The following is a 19,102-nucleotide window of genomic DNA, read 5'->3' as shown; positions in this document are numbered from 1 at the left end:
AGTTTCTTTTTTGACAGAGCCTTCATGAGTGCCTATGTTCAGTGGCACCCCAAGAACCTTGGGGATGTCAGTGCTTTTCAGTACGATTAGGTTTGGCCTTTATATACAGTTTACAGGATTAATCTTTCATTGGTTGGTTTGTTTTTGAATAGTGAAAGGTTCAACCAAAGGCCGTCTGTTCCTAAGCTTTGTTACAAACTCCCATTTGTGCTCAGAACTGCTGAAGGAGCAGGGAGGAAGCTCTTGTAACCTTGGTATCAGATAGATCTGGATTCAAAAACTAATTCTACTGCTTGCACATGTCATCTTAGGCAAGTGCAAAAATTCCCTGAGCCTGTATGCTTCAGAGCAAAAGGGATGACAAGGCATGGTGCAGGTGGCCATAGGGTGTGGCTGTCACTAGGCAGCCAGTGCACACCCTTCCTGCGCCTGTTTCTATCTGCTCCCTCTTGAAGACACCCCATTACCTCCTTCTGCTGTGGTCTTTGTTTCAAATCACCTCTTTCAAGCCTCAAGGGCTCTTTGGCACCTTATGCTGGGCACAGAGCATAGAAGGCAGCTGGGTGTCCCTGTTTCACTCAGAACAAATTAATAGACTGAGGAGACTCCTCTGGCCTTTATCTTGCCATTGAGGAGTCTCCCTCTGTCTTTACAGCCGTCACCCTGCCTGAGCAGGGTGTGTGAGCAAGAGTACAAGATGGCTGAACTTTGGAACCGGTAGATCCGGGTTCAAGACACTTTCTGTGTTGCCTCTGGCCATGTCCCTTGACTTTTCAGTCGCTATTTGCTCACATCCTACATAACTTATAAAGAAGCCTTATTGGTTTTCTGGAGAGTCGGGTATTAACTTGCTAGATCACTGAGTAGGCAAGGCAGGCCACCATCATGCAGCACATTGCTGCCTCTGACACAGCTGAGACTCAGCAGGTGGACTTCTCCCCAACTCCGAACTCCTTCCAGTGGCGCTCCAGGGCCCAATAGCTTCCCCAAACTCAATTTCTTCCTCATGTTCTTTTGTTTATAGGATCTTGGAACAAGCTGCAGTGGTGTGTAGTTTTCATCTTGGTGACTTTCAGAACTATTCTCATCAGGGAAGCCCCTCCTTTTAGGTTCTTACTACCTGCCCCTCCCAAGTCGTAACGCTCTCCTTGCAGTACTACACAGGTCTGTGTATCTCCCACCAGGCTATCCCCTAGTTGTGCCTTTTTTCTGGCTGGGAACCTTGTGCAAGTCTTTTCACCATTCTCAACCTTAGTTTCTTCATTTACAAAATGAGACAATGGTCCTTCAAACTCATGGTGGTCTAGGTTTATGAAAAAGCAACACAGTGCCCAGCAGATAGCAGGCACTCACTGGCTCCTGAAATTCTGGAGCAGACCATTCCTTGCCGGCTCTCAGCAACAGAGATGGGTGGTGCTGGCTATGAGCAGGAGTCCAGGACACCCGGCCATCCCTACCCCCGAGTCCCAGATAAGCTTCACAGACAGATGGCATGTGCAGAGGATTCACATTTATTGGTTCAAATACAGTACCTAATGCTTGCTAAACATGCATTTCACACTAACTGGTCACATTTTCACAGGTAGTCAATTCACAGAACAGGGCCCACCCCTTGCCAGCAGACAAGTGTGGGAGGTAGCAGAGGGCCTGAGTAGCCTGCAGAGCCCACCAACTATCATTTGGTCATGCAGGGCTGATGGAGCCAGGCTGGCAGGCAGCCCTTGGCCGGCCCTTTGGGAACAAGGGCTCAGAGACATCCTATTCACTTGATTCCTACATAGGACTGTGGGAGGACTGGGAGGTAGCCTAAGGCAGGCTCATCACTTGCCATCAGAGCCCCTGAAATCCAAACCATGGAGCGTAGGAAGGCCTCTTCCAGGGGTGGCTTGTCCCTAGCTGGGCAGGTGGAAAGAACTCCCCAGACACTGCCCAGACATTACAATGCAGCCACAAACCCCTATCACAGGCCTGGGATGGCAACACAGACAAAAACACCAACAGTCCAGGGTTTCATTCCCGACAGAAACATGTAAACAGCACGAGAGCTACAGTATTCTTTTCCCACAGGAATCCTCAGAGAGGAATCGACCAGGATGTCACTCACGAGGTAGTTTTTTTTTTTTTTTTTTTTGGTTTTTTTTTTTTAATGGAAATTTGAGTCAAAAACATTATCACCTATTATATTTTAGCTAAGAAAAAGGTCACCCAAGAGCAAGAGAACCCTTTGGCTGGCAAGGCTGGCTTCAGGGTTTGGGAAACTAGCCTCCACCAGTAGCACATTTTTCTTAGGTTTGGAGCAGGCCCTGGCCTTTCTCACACTTCCATTTAAGTCTACAACTGATACCCAAGCAAGCTGGGGTCTATTTAGGACTACAGTCTGAGAAGAGGACTTGTCCTGGGCAGAAGGGCCAGGCTTTCCATGAGCACCATAGAGACTCATGTGTAGGATGATCAGAAGTCTTGAGGAAGCCCAGACCTAACCAAAGAGGCAGCTAGCTTGCTTCCAGCTCAGTGGACTGTAGCTTCGCCCTCTGAGGAAATAAATGGCCAGGGTTTGACTCTCTAGTCTAGAAAAGATGTTACTTGTGGCAGCCAAGAAAGGGCTTTCTGGGGACCCTTTAATTAAATACACATCCCTGAGCTGTGGCCCCAGAAGTGCCTGCTTCAAGGCTGACCAGTTTCCAGCACCTGGTGGGATGACTGCCATTTTTCATCCTAAGACATAGATAAAACACTACTTCATGGACACTGGGCATGAGGAAAAGGGAGGAGGACCAACAGCAGAGGGGTGTGTGGGTATTTCCATGGATCAAGGTGGGGGAGTCAGTTAGTGGGTTTTTTTTTTCTTTCTAAACTTTAACAAAGCAATAAAGAAAAAAAAATCAAAGTTTAATAGAAGGGCTGGTCTGAAAGACTAAATTTCTTAAAAACAGCTGCAAAAAAAAAAAAAAATTAACAAGGAAAAACCACGAAGAATAGTGTTACAAAGGCAGAAACACAGAACGTCTGCTCAGCTTTCTGCCCTATGGGAGGCCACGGCCCCTTTACTTTGGCTAACCTTGGCCACAACTTAAGAGACTGCCTGCTGCCTATCTGTCCCATTATTCAGGAAGTCAAGAACAAACAAGAGAGGTGCAGAGCAGCAGACTAGACAGCTGGCTCAGACCGTGGCAGCATGTACTTCCCTGAATAGTGGGGCAGGTCAGAGGTAGGCTGATACATGTGGAGCGGGCAACTTTGGGTGATGCCTCTATGTTCTCCTACCCTCCTGGTTCTACCATCAGGACAGGGAGGTTCCTGACTGCCCTCTTCAGCTGTAGATTGGCTCTGGGGACAGGGTGTCCTGAGCCAGGTGGAGTGCTTTGAGATGAGTTGTAGGGAATTTCTCCAAACTTAAGGGTGAGACCACCAAACCCTGCAAAGGTCACTGAAGGTCTACAAAGGGAGCCAGAGAACATGAATTACAAAGCTCCAAGAATCCAAACTTTTATCTTGAGTCAAGAAAACATACAAGAAAAGGGAAGCCTGTATGTTTTGGCATAGTGCAAGGAGGTGGATTCTCCTTTTCAACATGGCTTTTGGGGTTATATTTTTTATGGTGAAGAATTCTCACTCAAAGTGAGTACTTTTAGTGGCCAGGATCAGAGAGGACAGGAGAGAGAGGAATGAGAAATAATGTGCACAAATTTTTCCTTCTTCCACTAGCAAAAAGGCTGCCTGTTAACCAAACATTATGGGAAAAAAAGGCAAAGAACAAGCACACCAAACCTCCCCCTCCAACCTTTCTCTGTGTCCTTCAAACCAAAATCACAAATACATCTAGTGGCTGACCTAATGTCTCCACGCTGCTAGCTACACTCCTACCTTCTCCTCATAATACCTGAGTTTGCAATGCAGCATAGTCACTTTACCCTGTTTAAAAGAAGCCCATGTCATAAAAGGACTGGGTGCAGAAGACATTAAAGGCGGTCCACAGGTCAGGCTCCAGCTCAGAACACACAGCCACTTGGCTCAGAGATTCTGCAGGGCTCTTGGCAATGAATGGGCTCTTTGTTCTGTGGAATCTGCTGCAAACATTTGTAAAAATGGATTTGTACAATGGCAACTTGCAGAACCTTTCCCCCACTCTACAAATTAACACCCTGCTCTGTTTAATACTTCATTATTGGAGAGACATATTCTTGCCTCATCAGAGCTTTGACATTCAACACACCAGGTAAGATGTTAGTTTGAAAAGAAATTTCAAAAACTAGCAATTTGACAAATGGAGGTCTAAGCAAAAGAAAGCTGCCGTACATAGGTGATGTCTCTGAGAGGTGTCTCTGATTTTCACCTTGAGGAACACAGCTGAGACTCTGACCTGGAGCCAAAGAATGTGATCTGGTTGGTTAAATACAAAATTTGAGGCAAATAAAAATATAGTGAACTTAGAAACAAACATACACATCAACACACACATATCTTCCCACCAACATGTGAAAAATATTCCGTCTGGAACTTTCCTGAGGAACACATCTCTTTTTTTCTTTCTTTCTCAGAGCAGCTGGGGAATAAGACTGAGAAATAATGCTCTGAACTTTGGACATCAAGGGACATTAAGTGTCACTTTGTGGTACCCGTAACAATTTACTAGAGAGAAAAGTTCTAGTGAAGACTACCTAGGATGCACAGGATTTGGTGGCCTCCTATGTAAGTGAACTAGGCTTCGTTGGGGTAGAGTAAACAGTTCCTGAACACAAAGGCTCAAGGAGATACTGTAGGTGTGGCAGGCCAGCCAAGAGATGCAGCCAGTGGAGTACCTGCCTGGGGTACTGGCTGTAGGAAGGCCTGGTGTGGGCAAAGAAAGGAAAAGCAGCTGAAACAACTCTAAGACAAACTTGGTGTAGTCCTAACCAAATTCTGGAGGGCAAGAACTCTTCTTAGAACTAGGTGGGGCAGGCAGTAAATCACAACAGCTCCTGGCTGCATCTGCAGAGGCAGCAGGCAAGCCCTTAGACACATGAGGTAGTTTAAAGCCCCTTTCCCTTCCGGGTACTTCTGGCTCCGTCCCTCCAAGCCTTGGTAGACCAGACCACTGATGTTAGTTGAAGGAATAGCTGGGTCTTGGCTTTCTGTTGTAGAGCCCTGGTAAAGTAATCTCATTTTGGAAATAATAGGAGAGCTTACAACAAAATTTAGGAACCAAGTCTCTGGTTCTTTCTATTGTTTAAAAATGGGGTAGTTTTAGCCGAGCAGTGGTGGTGTACACCCTTAATCCCAGCACTTGGGAGGTAGAAGCAGGTGGATCTCTGTGAGTTTAAGGCCAGCCTAGTCTACAGAGTGAGTTCCAGGACAGCCAGGGCTACCCAGAGAAACCCTGTCTCAAAAACAAAACAAACAAATGACAACAACAAAATACAAAAACAAAACAAGTTCAAGATTTGGTTCTGAGGATAAGGTGGGGAGAGAACAGGGGCTTCCAAAGGAATCTATTCTTTCAGTAGGTTGGCCTTCATCCCTCTACCCTTTGAGAGAAACAAGTTAAAGGAGAATAAATCAGAAATGGCATCAGATCCAGAACAGGGCATTTTTCTGTCACTTTTCTAAAGGACAAGGAGTCAAATTCATAGCAGGGAGGGATGGAGTCTGAAGAAGGTAGGCCTTGGTAGATCTGGGTCAGGAAACTAGGCAGCTGTGAGCCCCAGGTTAGCTGGGAGGCTGATTTATTGTCAGGACTCTGCCTAGATGAAAAATTGACAGCAGCATTCAACAGACAACAGTGTGTGGGGTGGGAGGGATGCAGCAGAAGGGAGGAGCAGGAGTTTCTGCCCTTTAGGCTTGTGGGATGAGGTGATGGTTAATCCTCATCAAACATTGAGGATTAAAATAAAAATTGCCTCTCAAACATCCTACCCGCCTCTTTAGTAAATCTCCCTATACCATTTTGCTCTTTTGGCATACTCTTTTACTTAGTAAGTCTGTGGCTATAAAAAGGCAGTTTGTTCTCTAACAGACAAGTGTACGTCTGCTGAGATTGTGGAAAAGGTAGGGATGGTCATATCCCGGTTTCCATTGAGGTAGTTGTCTTTGTCAACATTATGGAAATAGTCGTCTAGTCCATCCCACCCTTTCCCTTAAAATACAAAAGAACTATCTCTAAACAATGACAACACAGTAACATTAAACATCTTCACATTCTGTAAACTGCAAGGAAATGCATCTGCTGCATTCACACAAAAGCATGTGCATCATGTTGAAGGCCATACATTCAACTCTGTCGTGAAATAAATATATAGAAAAATGAGGTTAAAAACAGACAAACAAACAAATTCTTCTTGTGATGGAGGTAGCTGCTCCACAGTCTCCATCTTGGTCTCTCTGGCTCTTTCCTCTGGAGCCTGTCCCGTCCACCCAAGGCACTGGAGCACCTGAGGCAGTGCAGGGGACAGGTCACTCCTTCACTGCACTTGTCTTGCAGGAATGCAGCACCACCTTAAAGAGGAGGGGCAGCTGCTCCAGGGGCACGTTCACCATCTTTCCTAGGTAAAGGGAAGAGAGGAATTAGTAGCGGCGACTAGGGAAGCCTGTCTGGTCTATTCTCAGGCTGCTGGATCTCCTTGGTGTAGGACAAGGGCAAGACAAGTATCAGGAATACAGCACAGGTCATAAGGTTAGATAATGTCAGAGTGTCTAGGCTCACTCTTCCATCTGCTACACTTGTTCTATGCCAGCCAGTTCAAAGCATTGTCTCATTCAAACTCATAATGTTTTTGTGATTGCCTTTTACCCCATTTTACAGCTGAGCATCTGAAATGGAGACGGAGTCCTACTTAGCTCTTTGTAGCTAAAATACTATAGGAAACTTGCTTCCTGCCAACTCTCTAGCATTCTATAAAACACTGCTCTCCAAAACAGAATAACTGATTAATGAAAGTACTTGGGAAGTAAAGGGAAGAGTTACAGGGGCAAATAAATTTGAAATGTCTGGAGATAAAAGAGTTTGACAGGTTTTTTTTTTTTTTTTTTTTTTTTTTTCCCACTGATGACTTCATAGAGCATTAAGCATACAAACAATGTAAGTGAAACATCTATGTAGTTCTCCCTGACAGTACCTTAGAATCACCTGGAGGGCATTAAGAAAATACTGATGCCTGGGCTTCACTCCATACCAATGAAGTCAGAATGTCTGGAGATGAGGGGAAAAAAAAGCTTTTTTTTCCAAAAGCTTTCCAGGTGACTGGAAACACTGCTGCCAGGTCCAGCTCATATCTGCTAGACTGCTCTGTGGCTCAAGAAATAGAGAAAAAAAGACTGACATGTTTGTTGTGGGAGATTTATACATTGTGTGAAGACATATTGCTGTGACTGGTTTAAGAAAGCTGAATGGCCAATAGCTTGGTAGGAGGTTCAGGCAGGACTTCCAGGCAGAGAGGGGAAGTAGGAGGAGATAACTGAGGTGCAAAGGAGACTCCAATGAGACATGGAGAGAGTCAGACATACAGAATGAAAGAAAAACAGCTCTGAGGCAAAACATAGATTAATATAAATGGGTTAATTTAAATTATAAGAGCTAGCAGGACAAGCCTAAGCTAAGGATGAGATTTCATAATTATTATTAAATCTCCATGTCATTATTTAGGGCTGGTGGCAGAAAACAAAGTCTGATTATACATGTTTTCCTTCAAAAATTGTATTGCTGAATTTTACAGAAACAACCCCAGTCTAAACATCACCCCAATGGGTGCTGGACATCAAAAACAAGAATCCTCACTATGTAAAGTAAAGAACAATAAGGAGCCAAGGTTACACACTGAAACAGACCTACTAACAGTCAGGAGCTTAGCAGGGGCTCAAGACAGACACAAAATTCCTTTGTGAAACACAGGAGCTTAAAAGTGCCACTTTATATGGCCCTGGAAAGAGTAGTGCAATCCTCTGAGACAAAGTTTTTTAAATTGATATATAATTCACAATTAAAATTCATTATCTAAAAGCATACAGTTCAGGACATGAACTGGAGACTCTGAGCTTGCTTTCCTCATCCACAGAACACCTACCTGTACACAATAGGTACTTGGGACACGCCAGTTTCTCTTTTCTAAAAGGAAACACAAACTTCCTATTCCAATAGAACTTTTCTGAGGGTAAGAGTAGTAACTACTTCTGCAGCTGGTGATGGGCCTGGAATGAGCATCCTGTGAACCCTACTCATATCAACCCCTTCACAAGCTTGGAGAAGCAAGGAAGTGTTGGAAGCCTGGACTCAGAATATTACCTGCAATGTATCGGATCTCTGGCAAGCACATCATAAGATCAGGAAAGCGGTTTGGTTGATGTGTGTATTTATATTCAGTAAAATCCTGACAAATGTACCAATATCGCTTATTCAATTGTTCCAGCTGTGAGGCACTGGTCAGACCCCTGATATCTGTGAAAAAACAAAACAAAACAAAAATCACACAGGGAACAAGACAGTAAACACCAGATTATTTTATTTTAAATGAGAAGTTATTAAACACAGTCATAACAGAGATCTTTTCTCCTTCTGATGTGGAGAAACTAAGATCTGGATAAGGTAAAAGAAATAAGATAGAAAAGAAGTGATAGGCAAAGGACAGTCCTTTGTCTGAGCTCTAAGTGCTAAGCTGGGTATCTCAACATCATATCAAGGTCTTTTTTTTTTTTTTTTAATTTATTTTACATGCATTGGTGTGAAGGTGTCAGATACCCTGGAAATGGAGTTATAAATAGTTGTGAGCTGCCATGTGGGTATTGGGAATTGAAGCCAAGTCCTTTGGAAGAGGAGACAGTTCTCTTAACCGCTGAGCCATCTCTCCAGCCCCAACATCAAGGTCTTAATACAGTGTGTGGTGGCACAAAACAGGCACCAGTGAATGTGGAACAAGTGGCTAACTTTTTACCCAACAATACTTCACAGTATCATTGAAGTGGAGGTTATCAGAAACATTGGTGATATCTACAAATTCAGGAACCTGATAATGTGCCATCTCCAGTGTCTCTGTGTTTTTACTATTCTATTGTTTGTATGTATGTATGTATGTATGTATGTATGTATGTATGCATGTATGTCTCTATCTAAAGTACAAGAGATGAATAAAGCATACAGTATGTAACCCAGCCTTTGAGGTCCAGTGCAACATTTCTCCTCTAAGAAGTTGCTACTCATCTTCCCCACATGCAGTACAATTCATGTATTGAGTGCTATCAGAGTGTACATTCTTTAGGGGCCTGGGGGCTGGTCTGTTTTTTTCTCCCGCCCCCCCCCCCCCCCCGCCCCCAATCCCTGCCAATGTCTTTAATATATGATACTGGGCTTGGCTAGAGAAGGTATGTAGGTCACCTGATAAATGCATGATGGTATACAGACAGGAGTAAGATGTCTACCCAGTACTGGAGGGTAGAGTGGGGATTAGTGGTAAAAAGGAAGGGTGGGTCAAGAGTCTCTGGATTGGAAAACAGAGCTTAGTAAGACAGTGCTTTCAAAGCTACAGGGGATAAAATCATGCAGGCCCACTTTGGGAATGGGACATTCATATGCTGCTTTTGATAAAAAACAAACAAACAAAAACACCCATTTTCCCTCATAGACTGATTACCAGCAACTACCATGTGCTACTTGTTGGCGAAGTAACTATAAACCAACTAGACCACCACTAGTGTGTACCACCACTCTTCCCTGGAGCATCAGAGCAGCTGCCAGCCTGTCAGCCACGGCCTTATCTCCAACAGTTTCATCAGTCACCCTGCTCTTCTTCAGTTGCTGGTAAACTTGGTACATATTTTAAATGACGCATGTTCTGTCCTTGGTGTCTGTGTTTAAATGCATTAAAACTGACTAAACAAAGCGAATCCTCTTCCTTCCTCTGTGAGTTATAGAGATTGTGGCATTTAGATTTCAAGAGAAAAAATCCAAAGCATTCCTTACACTGTAGACGAGCAGGGTGATGACTAGGGGGAGCGTAGGCCTTCCAAGACTGATGGTCACATGGTGACACAGAGTCTGTGACAGTCCTGGGGGTGGGAGGATGGGGAGTTGTGTGCATGTGACACAGAAGGGCAAGTGCTTACTGGCAAAAATAAATACATAAAACAAACTGCTGCCCTCACTGCCCTCACCCCACCACTTACTCACCTTGATTCAGGAAGTTAATTGCTTTCATGCAAGCATATTCCTCATTGCTGACCTTTAGCTGATGGAACTTGTGATATAGGTAGATGAGCCGCTCAATCACCTCCATCCCTTCATCACTAAATCTGGAGAACAGATACAGGTTTTTACCTGGGGTACTGATACCAGCAAAGGCTAGGAAGGCAGACAGAGATTATCTACGATGGGAAGGAAACTTCACTTGGGGGAAATGGAAATCACAGGGAAATCCATGCTCTGCTGGGCAGCCAGTGTAGATTATGCAACTGTTTCCAGGGTCCAGCAGAATCAAGTAAAACCAGGTTCAAATCCAGCTGCACCACACACAGCTCTGAGAGTCTAGGAAGGTTATTGGATCCCTGTAAGCTTTGAGATCTCCCTCTGCAAAATGTTTGCCTACTTATGTTAAGAGCCAAAGGAGATCTGGGGTAGAAACCAAGAAGAATGTGACAATATTAAGATTCAGCTTTTGTGGAGATGCAGTCTGCAGTATCAATGACAGCTGCCATGGTGACTCTATGAGAGCCTCAGCCCCAGTGTGGAAAACGCTTCAGTTATATTTGTTTAGGTTCACCGTTTCTAGCAAGGCTAAGATTATAGATATACAATAAAATAATCTTACTGGTATCCCTGACTTCAGTCCAAGGTGGGAGGAAACATTTGCTGAGTCTTTACATCACAGGAGCCTTTGTGCCGGGCACCTTCTGTTCATTCTCAACCCTATCAGCTAGGTGAAACAATCTCTACCAACACAAGACGAGAAACTCAGGTTCAACACGGAGAGGAGACTGGCTCACCAACACACAGCTAGTTGGTGGTGGGATGAGAACCTGGAGCCTGAACTAGCTTCCCGAGGCTCTTCCATTGTCTAAGGTGGTCTACTTAGGCAAAACAGACAGGCTTCTTCAACTATTTACATTAACTTCTTTTTACCTGATGAATTCTTACATGGCCCCAGGTACATAGGTAATAAAATATATTATTTTATTAATATACAAATCTAACTGGTATACAAATCTAACACTAATAATAAACCACAGTGAAATTCATCTTATTTCTACTCTTTTTATGTGTTGGTGTATGTGGCATGTGCGTGTGCACATGTTTGTGTCTGTGTATAAGGGGTAGATAAGGCAGCAGAGGTTGACACTGGGTGTCTTTCACTATTTTATATATATAAGGTGAAAACCTTATCTTTGGGGATAACAGTCGCTAACTGAATTTGAACCTCACCACTTTGCTTAGACTAGCTGGCCAGGAAGCTCTGAGGACCTGCCCGTCTCTGCTCCTATTCAGTGCTATAGTTACAGACATTCCCAGATTTTTACATGGGTGCAGGTACCTGAACTTGGGGGCCCTCATTCTTGCATAGCCAGGATTTACCTACTAAGTCATCTCCCCAGTCCCAGATTCATCGGCATGTAATTTTACCATTTACAAAAGATAAAATCAAATTTGCAGACTAATGAGATGGATATGCTTGTTATTTTTCCATGAAGAATTAAGTTGCATCTGAGTATTTGACACTGTAGAACATACAGTAAAGTTTTTTCAGAGCTACTTATTTGTTTGTTTATTTTAAGTCAAAGTCTCATCATATATCTCTAGCTGGCCTAGAACTCACTGCATAAAACAGGCTGGTCTCAAACTCAGAGATCTGATTGTTTCTGCCTCCTGAGTGCAGGATTAAATGAGTGTTCCACCACATCTGGCTTAATTGATATTTTGATCTTATAACCATCAATGGTTTAGTATGAAATGGCAGGGTTATTTCAGAAATTGTTGAAAATTCTGTCCTAATCCCAAGTCAAATTCATTCAACAATTTTTTGAAATTAAATTCAAGGCAGAAACTCAAACAGCAAACTTTGTTTTTTTAAAAATAGGGTCTCATGTAGCCCAAGCTGGCTTTGAACTCACCATGCAGTTGAGATAGCTTTCAATTCTCCTGACTCTATCTCCCAAATGCTGAAGTTTCAAGACAAGTACCACTACATCTGGCTAAAATAAAACTTGATAAAATCCAAAAATATGTAATTTGACACTTAAAATAATGAGGATTGATGGTACCCAAAGTCTTTGTTTCCCATAAGTAAACCATCATGTCTCCATAAGAGCAAAAACTGCAGTGACATGGGGACCTGAGTGAGATACCTCAGGCATGGGTGGTATGAGGGCATGCACAATTCAAGTGAGCTGTCAAAACCAAGGTGGCACAGAAGCTCTGATCAACACGGCCAAGTGCTGCCGAGACACCACAGATTCCCAGGGAGACACTAGATACACAGGGTGTTTGATTTTGAATTAATGTTTGCTTGTTGAAGTTTAGAAATCTTTTAGTACTGCCACTCGTTTTGTGCCTTCACTTCAGTTACACAGTGTCTGTCGTTCATGGTTGTGATACGTAGTTTAGGAAGCTGGGCCCCAGCAGAGAGAACTCAAATCTGGCCACAATTTCTACCTTAGTGCTAGAAAATGAGAACTCTGGAGGTAGAACATGTTTTAAGTCAAGAGCCCCTTAGTTAGCTGTGTGAGCTCCTGTGAGCTGTGATGGCTAATTCAAGTTCCTCATTGTTCTAACCCAATGGCTTTTGTGACTTTATTAATACTTTCCTAGAATAATAGACAAATTCATATTGAGTTTGTTTAACACCCCTACCAACCATTCTACCCCATGTTGAGTGCTGGGCACTTTTTAGTATTTTATATATATATATATATATATATATATATATATATATATATATATATATATCTCCTTATCCTCCTAATTTAAAAAAAAAGTTACTAATTAAAATCTCCTTTGTTATAGCCAAATGAATGGAAACACATGAACTATGAACCAAAGGCTGAGGGGCCCCCAGCTGGATCAGGCCCTCTGAATAGGTGAGATAGTTGATTGGCTTGATCAGTTTGGGAGGCAACTAGGCAGTGGGACCAAGTCCTGTGCTCATTGCATGAATTGGCTGTTTCAAACCTGGAGCTTATGCAGGGACACTTGGCTCAGTCTGGGAGGAAGGGACTGGACCTGCCTGGACTGAGTCTACCAGGTTGATCGCAGTCCTCGGGGGAGGACTTGTCCTGGAGGAGGTGGGAATGGGGGGTAGACTAGGGGCAAGGGGAGGGGGTGGGAGGGGGGATAATATGGGAAAACCCATGGCTGATATATAGAACTGAATGGTATTGTTTTATATATATATATAATGCAAAAAAAAAAAATCTCCTTTGTTCACGTGTGGCAAGGCTCACAGTGGCCACTGACTGTGCTCCTGACCAAGGGCCTTTCACGGGCATTATTTTCCTGACAACTTGAGAGATGAACCATATACCTCTGTATTAGGATGAGGAAGCAGAAAGAGGTGACTCTCTCAAAGTTACACAGTAAGAAAGAGGCAGGGCTTTTGAATTCCAAGCATAGGGGCTTTCCCAGGGCTGTACTACCTACCCTGTCAAATTCTTAAGTGCTACCTGAAAACGTCTGCCACATGCTATCATGTGAAACCTTAAGAGCTTTGTGTTCCCACAGCAGCTCATTCTGGGGCCTGGCCCTAGGAGGTGCTGGGTACTTTTTTGCCGCTTGCACGATGAGTCTTGGAGGAAGCAGCGTGCCTAGGGGTGAAGACCACTCCTCATAAAAGTACTTGCTGGCTATTTAAGTTGTTGAGAGAGAAAGGGCCTCAATGACAATTCCCTGTAGTATCTACTTGGAGGAGTAGGGCGGGGATAAGCTGAGGTAGGGCATAACAAATAAGGCAGGGAGAATAGTGCTGACATCTGTCTGGTGGCTGAGCAATGCAGCAAGCACAAATAATACTCAGTCCCTTAATCAGCAGCCCCTTGCCCCAGAGCTTACTATGGCATGGCAGGACCTGCAGGTGTGTGGCTAACATCCAGACCCTGACCTGGCAGTGCCAAATCTGCTCCTGGCTGTCTTGGCCTGGGGGACACAAATGAGCTCTCAAGTGCTTAGGCCTGTACATATGCCCAAGGTCTGCCCTTTCTTTTGGGGATAGCACACCCCTTCTCCAAATATCTTACAAAAAGCAGCCATCACAGTCCCTTGGCAGTGGTCCCCACTCAGTCTCCACAGCTTAGCTGAAAAGCTTTCCTCCACACCCGCATCCCACCCTTTGATAAACAAAGCTGGTCTCTGTTCTACAGGCCTGCTTTCTCCTCCAGCCATTCCTCCTCCACATCTGCCCACTCCACAGTTCTGACACCCCTGTATTCCCTGTCTACAAATTATCAGCATTCAAAGCCATAAAGTTGGACAAACACACCCATTCTTCTCTTAAGTTCCTATCACACAAACATTCTAGGACAAGGAAAACATTCCTGCCAGGATCTCCCAAACCACTGGACCATTCAGTCAGCAATTGAAGCTGACACTATATAAGTTATACACTATTAAGGGGCAGAGAGGAACAGCTCTCTTTCCCATTCATCTAAATGTACCCTCCTGAGCAGCTCATCAGCTACAGTCTTTAAGGAACTGTCACCTTCACATCCACATACAAGTCAGATTACAGCTCCAGGATACATTCCAGAAAGTCACTCCTTCTAAGAATCTGGTATAAAGTAATGGTGGAGAGATCTGGCTTAGGAGCACAACGGACCTACGTAGGAATCTTAGCTCCATCTTTTCCTACCTTTGTAGCACCGAATTTTCATCTCTCTGAAATTCAAGGTACTTATATCTAAGTCTCAAAGGATGGCAGCAATGACTCAACAGTAATGTAAGTAAAACAATCATAAAAATTGGTGCAACAAATCCTGTTGACCATTATACATTTATAGTATTACTATCATTGGCATTCTCCTGTAATAAGGAGCAAAAAGTCTGTTTCCTGAGCCTGAGAACTAGTTAAAAGTGCCCATTAAAGTCCATCTAACTCAAAGCATCTTTTCCAGGGAGTGAAAGGGTGTTGATTAGGGCTGGGAGCAGTCCCCGGCTGGTGCTACAATCTGCTTTAAATCACATTTGTCCACCTCTGTGTTTGATAACAAGTCTGATGTGGAGTAAGCACCATAAACTTGATTCAGTATTGAGAAGAGAAAAGGAGCTAGTCGTGCATCATCTGGGAAGACTTTTCCTGACAGCGGGCACTCGCACTCAGGAGCTGTGAAGCAGCAAAGGCTGCCTGGGGGAGTGGGAGTAGTACAGAAAAGAAAGAAAGAGCTATGGCCAATTAGACTCTACATCCTGGGCTTCTAGCAGAGAGAGGATGCTTGGCAGTGATTAACCTAACTCCAGAGGTTCAGCTTCCAGATCTTATGACCTACATGCGACTCAGACTTCACAGACACCCAAGCCAAACACAGAGTGTCTTATCTCCCATCATGTTCTTCCTTGATGCTTTATCCTGGCTAAAATAACCTGTGCCCACCTACCCAACAACTACCCACAACTTTCCTTGCTCACAGAAGTCCTGCTGACTCCATGTCTTTGACACCGCTAGCTTCTCTTCCCTATCATTGCTCTGTCATCCAGGCCTTCTTTTCCTTTCCACAGAAACAGAGCAACCTCCTACTCAACCATGCTCTAGTCCTGACCACACCAAAGAGCCACAGAATGCTTTCTCAAAAGTAAATCGCCCAAGTAATTCCTGTGATGCAATGCTACTAACAAATCAAATCCAAAGTCTTCTTTCTCTTTTTGTTTTTTAAGGCAGGGTCTCACCAGGTACCCCAAGCTGTCCTGGAACTTGCTCTGTAGACCAGGCTAGCATTGAACTCAGAGATTCTCCTGCCTCTGGCCAGTTCTGGGACTGGACCACCATGCCCAGCTCTTCTAGGGTCTCTCTGTATAGCCCTGAAACTTGTTCTGCAGACCAGGTTGGCCTCTTCTGCCTTCATCTTGCTCTCTATACCATACTTAGAAAATTCTCATTTTAAAATGCAGCTCAAATGTCTGTTTTTGTGGTAAGCCAAGTATGCAAGTACATCCTTCATTTCTTAGTCTGGGTTTGAATAGTCCTTATATTCTCCTCAATCTCCTTCAATATGACCTTACATTGAGACTGCATCTGTTACTATAAAATGAGAATTGGGACTCTCAGAGTCAGAAACCATGTCTAAGTTGGTGTGGTAGTACATAGCTATTACTGAAGCTACTCAGACAACCAAAGCAGGAGGATTCTAAGTTTGAGGCCTGCCTGGGAAACTTAGTGAGCTCTTATCTCAAAATAAATGAGAAATGGTTAGGGATGTTATCGCAATGGTAGAGTACTTACATAGCATGTGTAAGGCCTTGAGTTTAAATATCTGGGACCAGAAAGGAAGGGAGAGAGGGAAGGAAAAAGGAATGAAAGACAGAAACCTTATCTGCATGGTTTGTGTTCCGAGAATCCTTGCCCCTGACAACTCCTAACACAGTGCTGAAGAGGGCCTGGAAAACCTTCCAAGCTGTAGGGAGCAAGGACCTAGAGGCTGATTCCACTGCAGCTATAGGTAGTCCATCCCAGGAGGAGCTAGTTGTTCCCAGAAAAACAGGGAGGCTGGGCTCCCTGAGGCCAAATCTACAAACCAACAATATCCAAACAGCCCTTCAATCCAAAGTTATGAGCTGGAGACAGAAATTTGAGGGAAACAATGAATTAGAGGCTCCTAGACAAGGGGTTATTAGGTCATCTGTAAAATTAGATAGCTCTGTTTATAGGACAAAATGTCAGGTAGGTACACCCTGAAGCCAGTAAGCAAGGATGCTAGAAAAGCAAGAGAGGGGGCTGAAGAGATGGCTCAGAGGTTAAGAGCACCGACTGCTCTCCCAGAGGTCCTGAGTTCAATTCCCAGCACCCACATGGTGGCTCACAACCATCTGTAATGAGACCTGGCACCCTCTTCCATATACATAATAAATAAATAAATCTTTAAAAAAAAAAAAGAAAAAAAGAAAAGCAAGAGAGAGTCAGCTCCCAGACCCTCACTCAGCTGTGCACAAAGCTCCTGAAGGACTTGAAGCTTTGCTCCCTGCTTAAGTGTTGGCCTTGTTTTTATGTAACGCACAGGATGGTGGAACTCATGTATCCCAGTCCCACGAAGAGAATTATGGGAGTTGGTACCTTATCTCTACTGTATCTAAATAAATATCCTTGTTCTGGGTACCTTTAAATTGTATGACTTCTATTAATTAAACTGTCCAAAAAAGGTGGTTTATTGAATGTCTATTTAAATGTGAATTGAGCTATGTAAGACATTTCATATGAATAAATTAATAAACCAGAAAAGTTATTGAACAGATGCATGTCTTAATTTCGGGGTCAGAAATTAAGGGTCCCATTTTCCCTAGGTCTTCAAAAAAAGTGACTAAAATAGTACGTGGATAGGTCATAGAAGCAGCAGGGAGGAAAAAGGCTGTTCTAGAGGAGGTTAGAGGACGCTGGTTAGCCAGAAGGAAACCTTATGGCAAAGAACAGCCAGGAGACCTGCTTGGCTCAGTGCTATGCTCTTAACATCTCACCCCACCTCAGGTACCACAAAAGAGTCTAAACAGTCAGGTAGAATGCAGAGGGTAGGGATGGGGAGTTATGGGATAAGCTCAAGACTAGTTTCTAGATTAAAATCCAAAACCCTTAAGGGCCAGGTTCTCTGAACTTCAACCTTGTCATCTATAAACAAGCACAATAGAGACTATGCTACTATAAGTGTAAGAAAGAATCAGTAATATAAAGCTGCCTACAAATAATACCAAGGTGACTTCCAAGTCTAGAGTCCCTTCCCTTGGGGTAGAGTTTAGATTTTTGTTTTTCTCAGATATATCACCCCACTAATGTAGACATAACATTAAAGTAACAGCGTAGCACTGCCAATCTGACTGTATGACACTTACTCATCATCCCTGCCTTGTTGGAGAGGCACCTACTCTATTCACTTAGAACCTGTGATTTGGCTGATGACAGGGTAGTATTAAAATCCAGGTCTGTGGGATTCAATGTTCCCCCTTTGGAGACTAGGTAGCCTTGCCTCACAGCGAGGGTGATGGCTTGGTTGCTCAGAATGTCCTCCCCAGTCAGCAGCTCTCACCTGTGTAGTTCTTCATCAGAGGGTGAGTACTTGGCAGTAACATCAGCCAGTTCCCCAAAGATTTGTTTGCTATAAACTGTGAGGGAAGAGAGTAGAATCAACTCCTGCCATGTAGAGCTCAAGAGGCACGTGTAATCCTTGATTGAGAGCTCGCAGAAGAAAGGCAGCTTCTTGATCCAGGCAATCTGCCTGAAGAGCAACTCGTCGGCCAGGCGGCAAAGCAAAGCAAATAGCTCTGCCTGTGTCACAGCATATCTGGAGGTAGGGACAGGAGAGAGTCACTTTCATCAGCCAGAGAGTGAGGGTAGGAGCAAAGGAGGAGGGTATTCCTTGAGGGCACAGTATGTCCTTGGCATGGATTTCCAGTTTCACTCAACTTATTATAAAGAGGTAGGGCTGGGACCAGCAAAAAGCTGGAGTGGGGTTGGGGAGCATTGAGATGATTTGCTGAGAAGAGGCTGCTGAGGGGAAAGGAGGTTTAGAAACTTCTGGAATTATGAGGGAATAACACTCTGAATGTTAGTGTTCTCTTATGTTTCATGTCCTAGGAGAAATTATTACTCATTCCCGCTCTAGTTTTGATAATGAAAACTCGAATGGGGTGGGTCTGGAGCATATCCAGTATAAGGAACAACAACTATACATGCAAGAAAACAAAAACAAGAACAAAACCCAAAGCCAAACATGACCAAGGGCCAAACTGCTGAAGAGAACAGAGGCATTCAGAATCCTTTCCTGTCCTCACTGTGCCCCCTGGTGGTGAATAGTTCAGGAACCAGAGTTGCTCAGCCTTTCCAATAAGCTATTTCTCAGTTCTAGCCCACAGGGGCCTCTGAGTCTCAGCTTTATTCCTCTCACAATCCCTGGTCTCCTTGTCATCCTCTTCCTCATACGCTACATAAAAGCTCTGGGGGATACTTTCTGTATGTGTTTT

The 19,102-nt window shown here is 43.9% G+C and overlaps 1 protein-coding gene and 1 long non-coding RNA gene across 8 annotated transcripts in view; one reads left to right on the top strand and one right to left on the bottom strand.

The window, feature by feature from the left end:
- Positions 1-1,495: 1,495 nt before the first annotated feature.
- Positions 1,496-19,102, bottom strand: part of Nr6a1 (nuclear receptor subfamily 6 group A member 1) — a 204,643-nt gene continuing 187,036 nt past the window's right edge. For all 7 annotated transcript variants that reach the window (XM_006992517.4, XM_006992516.4, XM_076568440.1 and 4 more), the window contains 4 exons: positions 18,169-18,423; positions 10,133-10,254; positions 8,255-8,407; positions 1,496-6,518 (listed from right to left, as the gene is read on the bottom strand). In XM_006992517.4, the coding sequence (XP_006992579.1) occupies positions 6,430-6,518; positions 8,255-8,407; positions 10,133-10,254; positions 18,169-18,423 (619 nt within the window). In that variant the 3' untranslated portion in view covers positions 1,496-6,429. The remainder of the gene's footprint in view (positions 6,519-8,254; positions 8,408-10,132; positions 10,255-18,168; positions 18,424-19,102) is intronic.
- Positions 6,715-9,849, top strand: LOC143272669 (uncharacterized). Its single transcript, XR_013050277.1, has 2 exons — positions 6,715-7,212; positions 9,588-9,849. It is a non-coding gene; the product is annotated as an uncharacterized LOC143272669 (long non-coding RNA).

This window comes from Peromyscus maniculatus, chromosome 4 (genome assembly GCF_049852395.1).
Source record: "Peromyscus maniculatus bairdii isolate BWxNUB_F1_BW_parent chromosome 4, HU_Pman_BW_mat_3.1, whole genome shotgun sequence".
NCBI lineage: Eukaryota > Metazoa > Chordata > Mammalia > Rodentia > Cricetidae > Peromyscus > Peromyscus maniculatus.
The sequence above is the reverse complement of the archived record's forward strand: the minus strand, read 5'-3'. Positions and strand labels throughout refer to the sequence as shown.